The sequence below is a fragment of the Carassius carassius genome, chromosome 40 (assembly GCF_963082965.1).
Source record: "Carassius carassius chromosome 40, fCarCar2.1, whole genome shotgun sequence".
NCBI lineage: Eukaryota > Metazoa > Chordata > Actinopteri > Cypriniformes > Cyprinidae > Carassius > Carassius carassius.
Window position 1 is genome coordinate 5,704,626 of NC_081794.1, and position 17,875 is coordinate 5,722,500.

The 17,875-nt window shown below is 47.1% G+C and overlaps 1 protein-coding gene across 1 annotated transcript in view; it reads right to left on the reverse strand.

The window, feature by feature from the left end:
• Positions 1–17,875, reverse strand: part of LOC132122018 (coiled-coil domain-containing protein 6) — a 35,400-nt gene that overhangs the window by 3,215 nt on the left and 14,310 nt on the right. Inside the window, exons 7-8 of the mRNA XM_059531822.1 lie at positions 17,656–17,756; positions 17,121–17,242 (exon numbers count right to left, since the gene is read on the reverse strand). Coding sequence (XP_059387805.1) covers positions 17,121–17,242; positions 17,656–17,756 — 223 coding nt within the window. The remainder of the gene's footprint in view (positions 1–17,120; positions 17,243–17,655; positions 17,757–17,875) is intronic.

Here is a 17,875-nt window from a genome sequence, read left to right on the forward strand (position 1 = left end):
ACGCAGTCCCTCGGGAAGGCGATGTCCACTCTGGTGGTCCAGTAGTGCCGTTTCTGGTTCAGCCTGGTCAGTATGAGAGACGTTGACAAAGTGCACTTTCTCGACGCTCCCATCTCCCAGGCTGGCCTGTGAGGCGACCCTGTCGAGGGCTGTGCCCAGCAGTTCCTGACAGAACAACAGCAGACTGAGGCCATACAGCACATCTCGCCCCGACGTGATCCTCTGGTTGTCACCATTCCGTCGAGGGCATCGCCTCAGCCTGCTCATCACCGTGGGCGCCCCCCTGCGTCCTCCACACCAGCTACGCCCCGTGCTGAGAGTTCTTTGAGGGCGGTGCGTTGAGCCCCACGCAGGAGAGCGGCGCCCCCCATGTCACTCCCGGCTGCGAAGTCCTTTAGGAAGACGACTAAGCGGCCCTGACATGGGCAACTCGTAGATGTGGAAAACTGCTCTTCAGGAGCTGGCGGAGAATCCTCAGTTTTTGTTTCTTCTGTTCCGCCGCTGGTCCAATGGCCGGCAACATCCACTTTTTCAATAAAAGAGCAATTCCCTTTTCTCCAAGTTGCAAGGCTCATGGGTTGACGATGAGCGATGGAATTCATACTCCTCATGACAGCCCCTCCTTGGCGCATCCACCTGAAGAGGGACCTCCTCTCTCACAGGCTTGGCAACATTGGCACCAGCATCCAGATCCTTGGAACCTCCATGTGTGATTTCTGGACGGGACGCGGCAGACCTAAGTGATCTGCCACCAGCGGTGGTAGACACTATCACTCAGGCTAGAGCCCCCTCTATGAGGCAGGCCTATGCTCTGAAGAGGAGTCTGTTCACGAATTGGTGTTCTTCTCACCGAGAAGACCCCCGGAGATGCCCGGTCAGAGTCGTGCTTTCTTTCCTGCAAGAAAGGTTGGAGCGTGGGCTGTCACCCTCCACCCTGAAAGTGTATGTGGCTGCCATTGCAGCCCATCACAATGCAGTAAACGGCCGGTCCATGGGGAGGCATGACCTGATCGTTAGGTTCCTGAGGGGTGCCAGAAGGTTAACCCTCTGGAGTCGATTAACGCGTATACGCGTTTTGCGGCTTAATATCCTGATAATGCCGAAAATAACTTAAATTGCACTTCCAGTTTTGATCGTACAGATAAGACCAATACATCAATCGAATCTGTAAAGGGTTTACTTTTTTTTGTATACACTCATGATAAAAACAAAACTCTATACTTTAGAATAAAGAAAATAAACAGTGTGCGTTATCTGCCATCTCTGTCTCTGTCACCTCTCTTCACAGACACCTAAATGAAAAAACCTGAATCTCAGCAAATACTTGCCTCAAATACAAGAGAAATATATCTATAGAAAGCTTAAAATGTCTACTTTTAAATAAACAGATTCAAGTAAAAAACAAATAATATTTTTTTATGTAATTTGTATGAAAGTAAGGACTGGTCCAGTTTCTCCTGTATCGTCTCATTATAGATAATGTGTTCCCGCCTACCTCTTAGCGCGCTGTTTATAAGGGAAGGAACTGAGGTGAGCCAGGTAATCACGTACACGCCCCCAATAAAACGTAAAGGATCATCATAGAAATGTACTTTTTTTTTCTGCGCTTTTGGATGATGGCACGCTACACGGGTGAAGAAGCGCTTCGGATGATCCTGGACAGCGACGAAGAGGCTACTTTCTCCTCAGAGGAAGAACATGACTCAGATGACGAATGTTTGCATTTTGAAGAACGTCTGGACCCAGCTGAGGATATAATTGCTGACGAGTAAGCCTTATTATTACCTTCATGATTTAAAATGTTGCTCATTTATAGCATATTTTATATCTACATTTGGACGTCTCTAAACAGGCTTGACTAAAATCAGAGCAAAGCACGTATTTAACTATATATTATGATATATGATGATGATATATAGGCTGTATAATTATATAATACAGATATAATGCTATAGGTCGAGATATATATCTTATATCTCTTACAAAAATTAACCATGTTTTTTTTTTTGTAATCTATTTAATTTTATATTTTTTTACATTGTGGATTGTTTAGACTGTATTTTTCAAAATGGTGAAATTGTTTACCAACTTAGCTTGTTGGCGAATATCAGATGTGGTAAAAGTTTCAAAATTGTTATACCCGGCTATTGGAGTTCGCGATCATCCGAGGTGTAAATGTATCATAAAGCTGCAAATGTTGTTGATAAGTGGGCCATCGGCAGACATATGCGCGCGTCTATTCTTATCAATGATATAATGTTTTATCACTTATGAATCCTCCAGTTCTCAAAACTCCCGGGAACCAATGTTATATATGTGTTTTATTGCCTAATTCAAGTGTTTTAACATTTTTAGTTCCTCTTCAGGAACTCGAGCTGCGTCGAGAACGATTGGGGAACGCCCCCAGCGTGACGTCTCTGAATCATGTGTGTAATCAGTCCAATAGATGGGCGAGACGTCATAGGCGGGTGACGTCAGAGACCAGGAAGCATAAAAGCAGGAGAGGCGCAGCCGGCACCAGCCTTTCTGTCTTCAGCAAGCGCTTTCTGTGTGTGTGTACTGTTCAAAAACCTTTTACGTTTGTCAGTCTTATTTAGTGTTGTTTGTCATCCCCCATAAGTATGCCAAAAGCACCCTCCAAGACCAAACACAAAATGAGCGAAGGCATGCAGCGTTTCAGACTGTGTGTTCCTCCCTGTCCTTGCTATATCTCAGGCGGGGATACACACAGTTTGTGCGTTGTTTGCCTGGGAGTGGAGCATGCAGAGTCGGCTCTTGAGAGGGCCGACTGCCCGCATTGCGAGCGGCTTGCCCGGCATGTTCTCCGTTCCTGGAGGGCTCTCTTCACCAAGGGAGCCTTCGCTAGCGTACCCCGCGGCGTTGGTCCCGCTTCCGCCGAGGCCTGCCAGATCCAGCGCCCGCTCTCAGTGATCGGAAGCGCGCTCCGGCGCTACTTCTCCCCGGGGAGCGGGCTCGGCGTTTCATCTATCTTCCTCCGAGGAGGTTGATGTGGTGAACGTCGCTGAGGATTCGCCCCCTCAATCGCCCCAGTATGAGGAGCTTTTGGAGGTGGTTACTCGTGCTGTGGCCAAGTTAAACATCGGATGGCCAGCCGAGAAAAAGGCTGAACCGCAGAAAAGTAAACTTGATGAGCGATTTCTGCGAACTAAGCCGCCACCTCCATGCCGAAGCCTGCCTTTTTTCCCGATTTGCACGCCGAGGTGTGTAAATCGTGGGAAAAACCCTTCTCGGCCCACATCTTCATCCCCGTTTCTGATCACTACGGCAACGTAGCGGGGATGAATGAGCGCGGTTATAAGGCGATGCCCCGAGTTGAACAGACGCTCGCGAGCTATCTGTCTCCCTGCGTGGCATTGTCATTAAAGGCTCCGGCGCTGCCCTCCAAGCCGCTGCGTACAACATCAGCGCTGGTGGGCAAGAGGTACTAGGCAGTGGGTCAGGCTGGTGCGTGTCTGCACACTATGGCGGTGTTACAGGTGTACCAAGTGCCCTCAGGAGATCGTCCTGCCAACCCTGCCGGAGTTAAAGGGCGCAGCGGTCTCCCGCGAGCACCATGCCCAGTTACCGCCAGGAAACGTAGCGGTGCTGAGTGGCTCGCCGCCTCCAGCTCAGTTGTCTCCTGCCGGTCCGCCGTTACAGGGCACCAAGCTAGCTGTTCTGATTACACCAGAGGTCAGTCTCGAGAGACTGACTCCCTTAGTAGATTATTTAGCAGCGTGGAAACTACTGCCAAATGTGTCTCAATGGGTCCTGCACACTGTAGAAAGAGGCTACACAATTCAGTTTGGTTCTCCTCCGCCTCGATTCAACAGGGTTTCACCCACGCTGGTGGGTCCCGAGCAGGCTCTGGTCATGGAACAGGAAGTGCACGGTCTTCTGAGGAAGGAGGCCATCGAGGTGGTCCCTCCTCACGACAGGGAGTCAGGGTTCTACTGCCGGAACTTCATTGTTCCAAAAAAGGATGGGGGGTTGCGTCCCATTTTAGATCTGCATCTAGTGAATCGCTCAGTCAAGCGACTGAAGTTCAGGATGCTCACACTCAAACAGGTTGTGTCTCAGATCAGGTCCGAGGACTGGTTTGTCACGATAGATCTAAAAGATGCATATTTCCATATCTCCATCCTTCCCCTACACAGGAAGTTTCTGAGGTTTGCTTTCGGGGGCGAAGCGTACCAATATCGAGTACTTCCCTTTGGCCTTGCATTCTCACCCCGCACTTTCAAGGAGTGTGTGGATGCAGCCCTGGCTCTGCTACGACTCCAGGGCATCTGCATACTGAACTATATCGACGATTGGTTGATTTTAGCTGAATCAGAGCAGATGGCGGTTCGGCATCGAGATGTCGTTCTCGCCCACATGAGAGAGCTGGGGTTAAGACTGAATGCCAAGAAAAGTGTGCTTTCTCTGGTACAGAGAACCACTTATCTGGGCGTGGTGTGGGATTCGACCACGATGCAGGCACGCATGTCACCTGCTCGGATCGAGTCGATCCTTGCCGCAGTCGCGAGAGGTGAGAGAAGGCCAGTCACTCACTGTCAAGCAGTTTCAAAAACTGCTGGGTCTGATGGCAGCTGCGTCCAACGTGATACCTATTGGCCTGCTGTACATGAGACCCCTACAGTGGTGGCTCAAGACCAAAGGGTTCTCTCCGAGGGGAAACCCACTTCGCATGTTCAAGGTCATGCGGTGCTGCCTACGTGCCTTGGATATGTGGAGGAAGCCTTGGTTCTTGTCTCAGGGCCCGGTGGTGGGAGCTCCTTGTTGCCTCGTGATGCTAGCGACGGACGCATCCCTCACCGGCTGGGGTGCGGTTATGAGTGGCCACCCTGCCCGCGGTCTGTGGAGTGGTCGCCATCTGACATGGCACATCAACTGCCTGGAGATGCTGGCTGTGCTGCGTGCACTTCGTTATTTCGTGGTCTCACCAAGGAGGTCTGCACTCACGCCGTCTAAGCAAACTAGCGTTCCAGATCCTTGTGTGGGCCCAGGACAAATTCCTCTCACTCAGAGCGGTTCACATTCCTGGGCATATGAATATGGGAGCAGACATCCTGTCGAGGCAGGGGCTGAGGCCCGGGGAATGGCGGCTTCACACCGAGGTGGTGAAGCAGATTTGGAGAGTTTTTGGCCAGGCTCAGGTGGACCTGTTTGCGACTCAAATGACATCGCATTGTCCCCTCTGGTTCTCTCTAACTCATCAAGCTCCACTGGGGCTGGACGCCATGGTACAGACGTGGCCGAGGCTTCGTCTGTACGACTTTTCCCCGATTGCTCTGCTCCCAGGAGTTCTGGAGAGAGTGCGCCGGGACGGAGTCCGGCTGCTGTTAGTAGCCCCGTTCTGGCCGGGTCAAGTATGGTTCTCAGACCTGATTTCCCTCCTAGACGGCTCTCCCTGGGAGATTCCCGTCAGGAGGGATCTCCTCTCACAGGCGGAGGGCACCATAGTCCACCCCCGCCGGAGCTGTGGAAGTTATGGGTATGGCCCCTGAGGGGGCACAACTCGTAGCTTCCGGTCTCTCAACCGAGGTTGTTGACACCATCCTCCAATCCAGAGCTCCCTCTACGAGGAAACTGTATGCCTTGAGGTGGAAACTTTTCACTTCTTGGTGCTGAGACCGCCAGCTCGACCCAGTTAACTGCCCGATTGGTACAGTGCTGGAGTTTCTGCAGGCCCGTTTCTCCGCAGGGTTGACCCACTCTACCCTGAAGGTCTACGTGGCGGCCATTGCGGCCTACCACGCCCCTCTCGGTGGCCAGTCAGTGGGCAGACACCCCCTCGTTACACGTTTCCTTCATGGTGCACTGAGGCTGAGGCCCCCAGTACGTTCTCGTATCCCCATGTGGGACCTGGCTGTGGTGTTAGAAGCTCTCTGTAGGCCGCCCTTCGAGCCTATTGAGGAGATCTCCGATCGCCTTCTCTCTATTAAGACTGTCTTCCTGTTGGCGATTTCTTCTCTCAAGAGAGTTGGGGACCTGCAGGCCCTCTCTGTGGCCCCTTCTTATATAGACTTATATAGCTTTCCTTTACCCTCGTGCGGGGTATGTACCTAAGGTTCCCTCCTCTACACCACGGCCTGTCGTACTCCAGGCCTTCAGTCCTCCTCCCTTCAGGGAGCCAGACCAGAAGAAGCTTAATTGTATGTGTCCAGTGCGAGCATTGGACACATACGTCCACAGAGCTGCCCTGTGAAGAAGGGCCGGACCAGTTGTTTGTCTGTTATGGTCCCCCTAAGAGAGGTCTTCCTGCTACTAAACAGACCCTCAGCCGGTGGATAGTAGATGCTATTTCTCTTGCATATGAGTCATCTGACCTCCCCTCTCCCCTGGGGGTCAAGGCTCACTCCACTAGAAGTGTGGCAGTCTCCAAGGACTTCCTAGCAGGTGTCTCTATGCGTGACATCTGCGAGGCTGTGGGGTGGTCCACGCCTTTGACCTTTGTAAGATTTTACGGTCTAGATTTACCAGCCGCTCCAGGCCCCTCTGTTCTCTCGTCCTAGCTGTGCAGTTTCCCACACTGGCAGAGATTTGTAAGTCTGGCGGCGTGGGCATTCTCATTCCCCAATCGTTCTCGACGCAGCTCGAGTTCCTGAAGAGGAACGTCTAAGGTTACGTATGTAACCCTGGTTCCTCAAAGGAACGAGACGCTGCGTCGCAGTGCCACACTTCCGGCATCTCTGGCCGGCGCTTGCTTCATCCTTTGAGGCTGGTGCCGGCTGCGCCTCTCCTGCTTTTATGCTTCCTGGTCTCTGATGTCACCCACCTATGACGTCTTGTCCATACATTGGACTGATTACACACATGATTCAGAGACATCACGCTGGGGGCGTTCCCCAATCGTTCTCGACGCAGCGTCTCGTTCCTTCGAGGAACCAGGGTTACATACATAACCTTAGACGTTTTTCACTAACCACGCATAACATTTTTTTTCTCAAAAACACAATCATGTACATACATGCTGCTCACATATTATTATAACCCAGTTTGTGCTGATTACAGTGATATTAGACTTTACCCATTTAGATATTTATAAGAAACTGAAAAAAGGCGTTGCTGTGTCCCGTAAGAGCGCTTTGCATATACGTGTACCGCACCCAGAGCTTCAAAAGCTCTGATCAGCTCCTGGTCTGCTTTGGAGGTCAACAGAAGGGGAAGGCTGTCTCTAAGCAGAGGTTGGCCCACTGGATAGTGGATACCATCGCCTTGGCGTACCATTCCCAAGGCGAGCCATGCCCCCTGGGGTTGAGGGCCCACTCCACACGGAGTGTGGCCTCCCCTATGCGCTGACAAACAGCGCCTCTCTGGCAGACATCTGTCGAGCTGCAGGGGCTGGGCGACACCTAACACCTTCGTGAGGTTTTGAAAACTTCATGTAGAGCCAGTTTCTTCCCGTGTGCTGGGTAACAGGTAATTGCCGGGAAGGCCTGGCTGGGTGTCACGCTTGCTGCGCCATTCCCCCTAACACGGGGATGCGAGCGCCTTTCTTCTCCCAGTAGAGTTCCCCGGTCGGCGTACCCTGGTCGAGCATCCTCAAGCACCCTCGGCAGTCAGACTTGGCAGAGCAGTCTGTCGCCAGGCCCAGTACTGGTGTTAGCATGCCTGGAGTTCTGGTCAGCCCCTGTACTTGGCTAGGTGTCCATATGGCTGATTCCCTATGGGTAATCCCATATGTGTATTCTTCCATGGTAAGGTTTCCCTCTTGGCAAACCCGTGTCTTCCCTTGACAGACCTGCTCTGTCAGTGTCTTCTGGCAGCTGTTTTATCCCTACTCTAAGATAGGACCTGCCTCAGAGACCCATTCCATATGTAGTACTGCCCCCCGGGCCAGTCCATATCAGTATCGCCACCTGTCACCTCCCTACGGGTAGGATGTGGTCTCCGTAGCGACCTTTTCCTAAGGCTCGCTTCCCCATCATCTTGCCAAGCTATAAGAACAAATAGGGAAGACTTGAAGCAATCTTTCTACGAAGGTTGAAATCCCTTCCACTAACTTTGTGCGGGCGGAACAGCAGCATGGCCTTCTCCAGCAGCGATGTACTCACCCTTTGGCCCCTTCGGTACCAAGGTCAGTGAATTTGCGCTGGGGCTTTGGGAAGTTTACGAACAATTATTGAGTACCAAATCAGCATATCAGAATGATTTCTGAAGGATCATGTGACACCGAAGACTGGAGTAATGATGCTGAAAATTCAGCTTTGGATTGTTAAGTATTTTAAAATGTATTCAATAAAAAAACAGCTCTATTACAATTTGTACTGCATTTTTGATTCAATTCAATTAATTTTAATGGTATAGTGCTTTCCAAGATACATACAGCTTCAAAGCAGCTTCACAGAATAGTAATGTTTCTACATTACAAATAAGAGTGATTGGTTATCAAAGGTGAAAGTGTAATGACTATATGACAGTAATGTGGTTATAAAGTTATACTTATCATTCAGTTAGTATTCAACAGAAACGTCTCGGTTACGTACGTAACCCTCGTTCCCTGATGGAGGGAACGGAGACGTTATGTCGAACGACATATGGGGTCTCACTTGGGAGGCCAATCATCTCTGAATTTAAGAGAAAATGCCAATGAAAATTGGCTTGTGGATTAACACACCTGAGCCACTCCCCGTGCCAACGGGTATAAATAGGGCGACAGGTGCATCCACTCATTAGGTTTTACGCTGAGGAGCCGAGAACGTGTCCCGGCAACAGCGAACGGTTCAAGGTTGTGGCATGGGGACATAACGTCTCCGTTCCCTCCATCAGGGAACGAGGGTTACGTACGTAACCGAGACATTCCCTATCTGTCGCTACGAGTTATGTCGAACAACATATGGGGTCCTATGGAAAACGCCACAACCTGAACATCGTCATAACCCTGTGGCGCTGCAATTGTTGACAAGCCCTGGCGTGCCACAAAAGCTATGCTTAAGGCCGTAACCTTCCCAAAGCCCCAGCGCAAATTCACTTACCTTGGTACCGAAGGGGCCAAAGGGTGAGTACATCGCTGCTGGAGAAGGCCACACTGCTTTTCCGCCCACATAAAGTTAATGGAAGGGATTTCAACCTTCAGAGAAAGATTGCTTCAAATCTTCCCTATTTGTTCTTTCAGCTGGCAAGTCAATGGGGAAGCGAGCCTAGGAAAAGGTCGCTACGGAGACCACATCTTACCCGTAGGAAGGTGGCATGTGGATATACCGATATGGACTGACCCAGGGGGCAGTACTACATATGGAAGGGGTCTCTGAGGCAGGTCCTACCTTGGAGTAGGGATGGAACGGCTGCCAGAAGAGACTGAAAGAACGGGTCTGTCAAGGGAAGACACGGGTTTGCCAAGAGGGAAACCTTACCGTGGAAGAATACACATATGGGATTACCCGTAGGGAACCAAGCCATATGAACACCTAGCCCAGTACAGGGGCTGACCGGAACTCTGGGCATGCTAACGCCAGTACTGGGCCTGGCGACAGATGCTCCGCCAAGTCTGACTGCCGAGGGTGCTGGAGGATGCTCGACCAGGGTACGCCAACCGGGGAACTCTACTGGGAGAAGAAAGGCGCTCACATCCCCGTGTTAGGGGGAATGGCGCAGCAAGCGTGACACCCAGCCAGCCCTTCCCGCCAATTACCTGCTACCCAACACACGGGAAGAAACTGGCTCCACACGGAGGTTGTAAAACCTCGCAAAGGTGTTAGGTGTCGCCCAGCCCGCAGCTCGACAGATGTCTGCCAGAGAGGCGCCGTGCGCCAGTGCATAGGAGGAGGCCACACTCCGTGTGGAGTGGGCCCTCACCCCCAGGGGGCACGGCTCGCCTTGGGAATGGTAAGTCAAGGCGATGGCATCCACTATCCAGTGGGCCAACCTCTGCTTAGAGATAGCCTTCCCCTTCTGCTGACCTCCAAAGCAGACCAGGAGCTGCTCAGAGCTTCTAAAGCTCTGGGTGCGGTCCACGTATATGCGAAGCGCTCTTACGGGACACAGCGATGCCAAGGCTGGATCTGCCTCCTCCAGGGGCAGCGCTTGCAGGTTCACCACCTGGTCTCGGAATGGAGTGGTGGGAACCTTGGGCACGTATCCAGGCCGGGGTCTCAGGACAACGTGAGAGTAGGCCGGCCCGAACAGAAGGCACTCCTTACTTACCGAAAATGCTTGGAGGTCCCCGACTCTCTTGATGGAAGTGAGCGCGATCAGGAGCGCTGTCTTGAGAGACAGGAACTTAAGCTCGACTGAATCCAGCGGCTCAAAGGGACCCCTCTGAAGTCCCGCCAGGACAATAGAGAGGTCCCAGGAGGGAATCAGGGGTGTCCTAGGAGGATGTAACCTTCTGGCACCCCTCAGGAACCTAACGATCAGGTCATGCCTCCCCAGGGACCGGCCATCCACTGCATCGTGATGGGCTGCAATGGCAGCCACATACACTTTCAGGGTGGAGGGTGACAGCCCACGTTCCAACCTTTCTTGCAGGAAAGAAAGCACGACTCTGACCGGGCATCTCCGGGGGTCTTCTCGTGAGAAGGTGTAGTCACCTCCAGCCCGATACTCACGATACTGCTTGGGCAAGCATGGCCGACAACTCCAAGTCAGATTCGGCAGCAGCGACAACACCCGAGGAGGGCAGCCCCGCCGAATCCTCTTCCTCAGAGGTCGATAACCCATCCCCCGATACAGCGATCGACATCTGATCTTTGGGCGGCGCACCGAAAGACACGCTGGGACCGCCGTGAGACGGCCCAGCAGAATCAATCGGCAGCTGCACGGGACAGGCGCTGCGGGAGGAGTTAGAGGTTCATTGGGGCGTGGCCCGGCGGACAAGCTCTCACTGTAACCCTCAGATCTCCCAGAGCGCCAGCCGGCGGTCCTCTGCTCGAGCCAGAGAAACCGGGACGGGTGGCGACAGAGGGGTCTGCTGCACTCCCCTTGAGGAGTGAGAGACGCGATCGCAGCGCTGGCATGTTCATACGCCCACAGTAGACGCATGAATCATCCACGAGCGCAGCCTGAGCGTGTTGGACACCCAGACACTGCAGACAACGCTCGTGACCGTCCACCGAAGACAGGAAACGACCGCATCCAGAAGGACACGAACGAAACGGCATCTTGAAAAAGACGTGAATCGCCCGTGATTTGTACTTTTAGAAAACTGTCTCATTTAGACGAAGCGCCCAGGGGAATCGCCGTCACAGGGACACCGCTGTACCGCGCCGTCACACCGACCAGGAACAGCTTCTTTAAAACAAAGATGAATGGCTTTGTAGTGACTGCTCTCATCGACTACTCGGCTCCGAAGCAAAAATCTAATGAGTGGATGCACCTGTCGCCCTATTTATACTAGGGACGTGCATGGATATTCGAACATTCGAATATTCGTTCTGCTCTAATTATTTGATAAATAAAAATGATATTCGAATTTCGCAAAAAAAAAAAAAAAAAAAGTTCACAATAAAACCTAATTTGGTCACTTTCTGTGATTCTCCACGGCATATTTGAAGGTGTATGCAAGCAAAAAATAATTAATGAATGATTAAGGGGCCATTCACATATCGCGCCTAATAAGGCGTGGAAAAGGCTATGCGCGCCGCTTTCTCCTTCTTTCCAAAGCGTTTGGGCAGAAGCGCTCCTGAGGCGACGCGTTCTCTCCATGAAGACGGAAATTTCAGCAAAGGATAAATGGATTTGCAGCACAAAAAAAATCGCTTTCAGTAGCTCTGCTACTAAATTTATTTCAAAATGGCAATCCATATACAGCTATGATCAGCTGTTCCTTCATCTTGGCTGAGCTTTCAACGTTGTTACAGGAAAGGATGAAGCTGAATGTTTAGTTCTTGTCACATGACCTGCGGTGCGCTTGTAGCATTCTGAAAGTTGAGATGTTTTTAACTCGATGCTGTGAGGAAGCGCCTGGAAAAAAACGGGACCGCGTCGCACCGCGTGCGCATCGCGACCGCGTCGCTTCCATTATGAGCGCGCATACCGCGCGCCTACATTGGAAATAACGAACTTGAGCATGCAAAAGACGCGATATGTGAACGCCCCCTAAAAGAACTGCGGTCTTCTACAGTACTTCAAATATGCCGTGGAGAATCACAGAAAGTGATCCAAGAACATTGTTGCAGCATCTCTCAAGCAACGAATAAACACTGCTAACTTGGAGAATGCAGTGAAAACTCCTCTTCTCGCGTCTGCCCTAGACCCTCGGCACAAACATCTCAGGTTTCTCGATGAAAACATGAGAGAAGTAAGAAAAAAAAACTTTTTTGAACATTATCAGAACATTTTCCTTGATGCGAGTGGTGCGGATGCAGTCGCCACGATGAAGCGGATGCAATGCCCACTCGTCGGAAAAGGCTGAGCCAGTTCTCCAGCGATGATTACAGAGAGTCCAGCCGAGACGAGTGGGAACAGTTCTTGCTGGAGCCATGTATTCCACCAGATGAGGATCCCATTCAGTGGTAAACGAAAACACGAAGCGCTTCACAAAACGTATTCGCTTAGCACACCGTTATTTGTGAGTCCCGCCAACGTCTGTGCCGTCAGAGCGCGTTTTCTCCACGGCCGGCCTTATTGTTAACAGACTAAGTAGCCGACTTTCCCCCAATCATGTTTACATGCCCGTATTTCTTAACAAGAACATTTGAAACAATAGAAAAAAAGCAAAAAAGATTTGCTGACAGTTTAAAAGTTAAGTGTAAGCTACATTCTGTACAATAGCCTAATTGCTGCAGGCTGCTTTACGTTTTTCTTTGTTCACTTTTTTTTTTTTTTTTGCTTTTAATCTGTACTTTTGTTTGTTTGCACGCATTGTTAAAGGTTTTCAGCTACAAAACAAGATGTGTAATGTTCAAGCTTATTGTAAGCTTGTTCAAAATGACGAAAACAAATGTTGCTGAAAAATAACGTCTGACTCATTAAACTTAATTTAAATAAACGAATATTCAAATGTTCGTTTTTTGTGAGCTCAAATATTCGAATGTGATATTTGTGGAAAACGCCCATCCCTAATTTATACCCGTTGGCACGGGGAGTGGCTCAGGTGTGTTAATCCACTAGCCAATTTTCATTGGCGTTTTCTCTTAAATTCAGAGATGATTGGCCTCCCAAGTGAGACCCCATATGTCGTTCGACATAACTCGTAGTGACCGACAGATAGGGAACAATGAACATATGTAAGCAATAATTATATAACGTGATCATAATGATTAAAATACAAGGAAAAATTGGCAGTTTTCATGTTGATTCATTGTTGGTGTCAATTATTCCAAAAATGTGGCCGCCCATGTATACATGTACATTAACTTCTGAACTTACCATCAAAAGCAGCTTGTGATACTTTCTCAAAAGTCTTAATACTTGGCTATAATGAGCTATGGTTGTTTTCTGGGCAGGTTATGTAGTAAAATAGTCAGTTATGTCTTCTTGTGGCTCTTAGATCAGTGGAAACACAAGCTGGTTTCTGCAGACCATTCAGTCACAATTGGTTGAAATGTAATCTAAATGACCTTTTGCACATAATAAACACATCAAAACAAGATATAGTAAAGACTAGGCCTGCAAGGAAACTGTGCCAGGGTTTCCCATACAGTCATTAATTTGTGGCTGCCCGCCACAATATCAATGCTGACCGCCACGGATTGATTCAGATTTTTAAACTATTTAATATGGGTACAATTGTATTTTATTGTAGATTTGCACGCTGCTTGCTCCCTCCCTCTCACAAACTGACAACGGAGGCACGCACGACTAGCCCCTCCTCTTCGAACACGATCTGAATCAAAACATGAGCATGCGTTAGTTAGAGGACTGATTGTTGCCGGTGCTTAATGCTTATTTCCCCAGCGAAGATTCCAGAATCAATCCGGAGTTGAATGGTTAGTAATGAACACTGTTGCTCAACATAACTCTGAGAAGTTAGTCTATGTTAAGCGCTGTGGCGTTTCCATTACAGATTCGCTTGAAGATGCAAATACACTCTCTGACAGAAGTTGATGCTTATAGAAAAGCAGAAATAAAGTGGTTACTAGAAGAAAGTCAGTAAAACAGCATTTACATGTTTCTAACAGATATTTCAAATGTTGTATTTGCTATGATGTTTCTCAAACAACATCTGACTACAGTGACAACGGAAGCTATTTCTGGATTCTTCCACTGATAGTGACTGCCACTCAGTAATACCCTGTTCATGATCTACCAAAATGTAGTTTTATGTAACAGCTGTGGTTCTGGGCATGTGACTAAAATCCCAAATCTTATTGGTTGGTAGGGATTAGTGTTGTCAAAAGACCCGGTACTTCGGTACCAAGTCGGTACTAAAAAAATTTAAATGTGAAGGTACCAGGTTTCTTTAAGTACCGGTAGTACCGAGGTCCCGTTCAAACCCGGTTCAGCGCTATGATTTCCGCGAAGCAGAAAACGAGGACGGAATCTCAAAATCCAGTCAAAAAAATGAAACTTACATTTTAATATGGACAGTCATGGAATTTTTAATCAAATCAAATCTCCATATGGACCAGTATCTGTAAATGTTAAGCCGCAAATGTTGCTTGAAATATGAATCCGTGTTCTGCGCGTCTCTGTGTGAATTAATGAATGGCAGAGACGTGCGGGTTTGTTTACTACATAGACTGAAGCGCATGACGCTTGCATTAATTTCAGCATCTGAGCTTCAGAGTTCTCTCTCCATCAAGCGATCTTTTCAGTTTCTCACACATGCAAAAGAGAGAGAGAGCGAGTCTTACCACGCTGAATTGACACGCTATATGTAAACTATTCTTTATTGTCTTTTCCTGTAATGGAGTTCATTTAGAATTATTCATATTCATTTTTGAACAAGCAAAAGACATACCGGTAGTGGGCGGAGCTAATGCGCAAATGGCAATTTCATTAGCTGGTGCTGATTTAGTACCGTCCCTGTTTTAATTTCAGCAAATCAGTTTGACCGAACGCAGACAACGTGATTAATATTCATGAACCCAGCAGCTCATCAATTCATAGTGCATTGGATATACATTAGTATGATAGTAGAATTAGTAGTAGTATTATCTTTTAATAATAATTAATATGATCTATTACTATTTTTTTTACAGAAACCCTCAATGACCAAAAATATCTTAAGCATCACCACCAGTCTTAAGTTCAGTTAAAATGACAAATATGCACTCATTAGGTCTAAAAGTTAATTTTTACATAAAGGCATTGTGCTATAAATATTACTATTATTTAGTAAAATGTATATGATACTGCTACTACTGTTGAAAAAATTTACAAAATTTAATTTTTTAAAGAAATAAATCACAATATTTCTTCCATGTTTCAATTTTAATAGAAAATCCCCTATATTTACCAGAAATAAAATGTGTTTAAATTTCATAAATTAAAAGACAAATTAAATTTGGGTGAAACTTGTTTACTGTTTTTCATAATTATATAACTTGTAGAAAAACTTTAAACGCAATTGTAAATAAGTATAAAGAATGGCATTGGTTTTATTTTAGTTTTTTTTTTAATTAGCATATTTTTGTGTTTTGCTTTGGTACCGAAATTGGTACCGAGAACCGTGGATTTTAACTGGTATCGGTACCGAATACTGAAGTTTTGGTACCGTGACAACACTAGTAGGGATGGGTTCCAAAACCGGGGCTAAATTAACATAACTTACACTTCACAGGTTTATTCTCCATCTATTAATGTTAGCCGTGGAAATATTTCCATTTTGCTGTCAGGAGTGCATGAGCCTTCTGCATGCGATCCTCCGCTAAACTTCATAGACTTCAGCGAACAAGCACCGCCGCGCATGCGCACCAAACAGACAAATGTACCATGTATAGAATTCTAAACCCAAAAGTAAGGTAAGTGTATTTTATGATAGCAGTAACTGTAAAGTGACTATTGTGGGTAATCAAAATATAATGCAATTAATCTTTGCTCTTGGTTTTATTTTTTATTAGCTTTTAGTTTATTGTATTTAACTTCTGCTTTAAATAGCATTGTTTTTGGTTTTAGATTGTAATGTTACATTGTTAGAATGTAAATCTCTACATTTTTAAATGCAAATAGAAAATTTTGCCAATGTCAAGATATATACCGTATATCACAATTCAGCCAAAAAATACTGAGATATGTTATATCTAATGCACGGCAACTAATTTTGTATCGTATTATATGCACACGCAACTTCTTCGCTTCATTGCGGCGCACATTCGTTCCTCCCAAAAACCAAAACTTCAGCAGATTCCCTTCAGTTATGATGCTTTTGGGAAACAGACTGTAATATAGCTTTTGAGAAACAAAGCCCTGAATATTAATGTGAGTAGACCTTCAAAAAAAAAAAAACATGCACCCACGGTTAATTGTATCTTTGTTTTTTATTGTATTTGTCTGTTAGTTTTTTTCTTTATGACTGACGGGTTTTTGTATTTTCGTTTTTTTCTCTCCCTCCTTTCTGCACTAGCTGTCATTTGATAGGCTCACTGATGATGTGGTGTGATGCACCATTGGATCTCACAGCAGAGAACAGAGAGCACATGGTAGAAGGGAGAGGATTTTTTCCACATTAATTAACTTATTTGGAATGCCAGATGAACACATTATACGAACATATCATTTGCCAAGCCATGTTATTTTTAATTTGCTTCAGGGAATAAAAGACAACTTGGAATCCTCAACTAGGAGTCACACAATACCAGGTGTATCAAAACATCTAGAAAACCTTTTTTGGCCTCCGGTTCGTTTTAACGTACTGTGGCTTATTTCGTTATTTTCTATTTGCGACTACGCTAATTTGTTCTGCTCTTCGTATATTGCATTGGTCGATATGTAAATGAGATGTTGCATCGGTGTTCTTTACTTTGTGCATCGTTACTAAATAACCTGCAGAAATTTCCCCTCCCATTGGCGTGGTTTTGGAATTGGGCTCTCGCGTTAATTTGCCATGTTTAGTAAAAATATACATATAAAATACCATAAATATACCTTCTTAGTTTTATGGAAAAGCAATTAGAATAGGTTAAAAAATATATATATTTCATGCATATATCTGTGATAGTCTTAACAAATACATTAACAGAGAGAGAGTGAAAAGGAAAACAGACAGTGATGATGGTGCAGAAGGAACTCACTGCAATGCCGTGAGAGGCTCCTACATGGACATGCAGGCCGGGTGTGTTGTAGTAGGACATGCCTGCTCTGGTCAGCGTAGTTGGTGGTGTGAAGCCAACTGTGTGACTCGCATGAGACAACCCTGCAGAACAGAGCATGCGTAGAAAAACAGCGAGGCTTTAGCAAATTCCTTGAGGTGCATTCTAAACAGCATAAATATACTGGTTGCCAATTACCTTGCAACAACAATCAATAGGAAGTTTAGTGTGAATGTCATTCATCTTTGTGTTATATCAATCAGTTAACAAAATATATAAACGTTAGTAAATAACATTTTTTGCAGCTTGACAGATCCAGTTCATTATGTTGAAAAGTGCAGCAAGGATACGATTCCAGAATTCATCTTTTGTGACTCACAGACGTTCCACAGGTTAGGAACGACAAGAGTAAATGATGACACGATGCATACACTAACACAATTTTCAATGCAAATTAAAATGATCAAGTGAATTAGGAAATGTACATAAAATATTTTAGCGAGTAGACCTGGTGTACCTGGTGAGATGGGTCTGCTGGAGGATGGGGACAGGCTGTAGGGAATGGGGCTGGATACGGTACGGGAACGTAGGCCTTGAGCGGACATCTCATTAAAGTACCTGCATAAAACAGATGGAGGTTAGAACGGAGCATGTAATTGAAGCAGTAGGTGTTACATAGGCGAAATGCTCTGGGAATCTATCCAAAACGTTGATTATACAACACTTTGTGTAGTGTG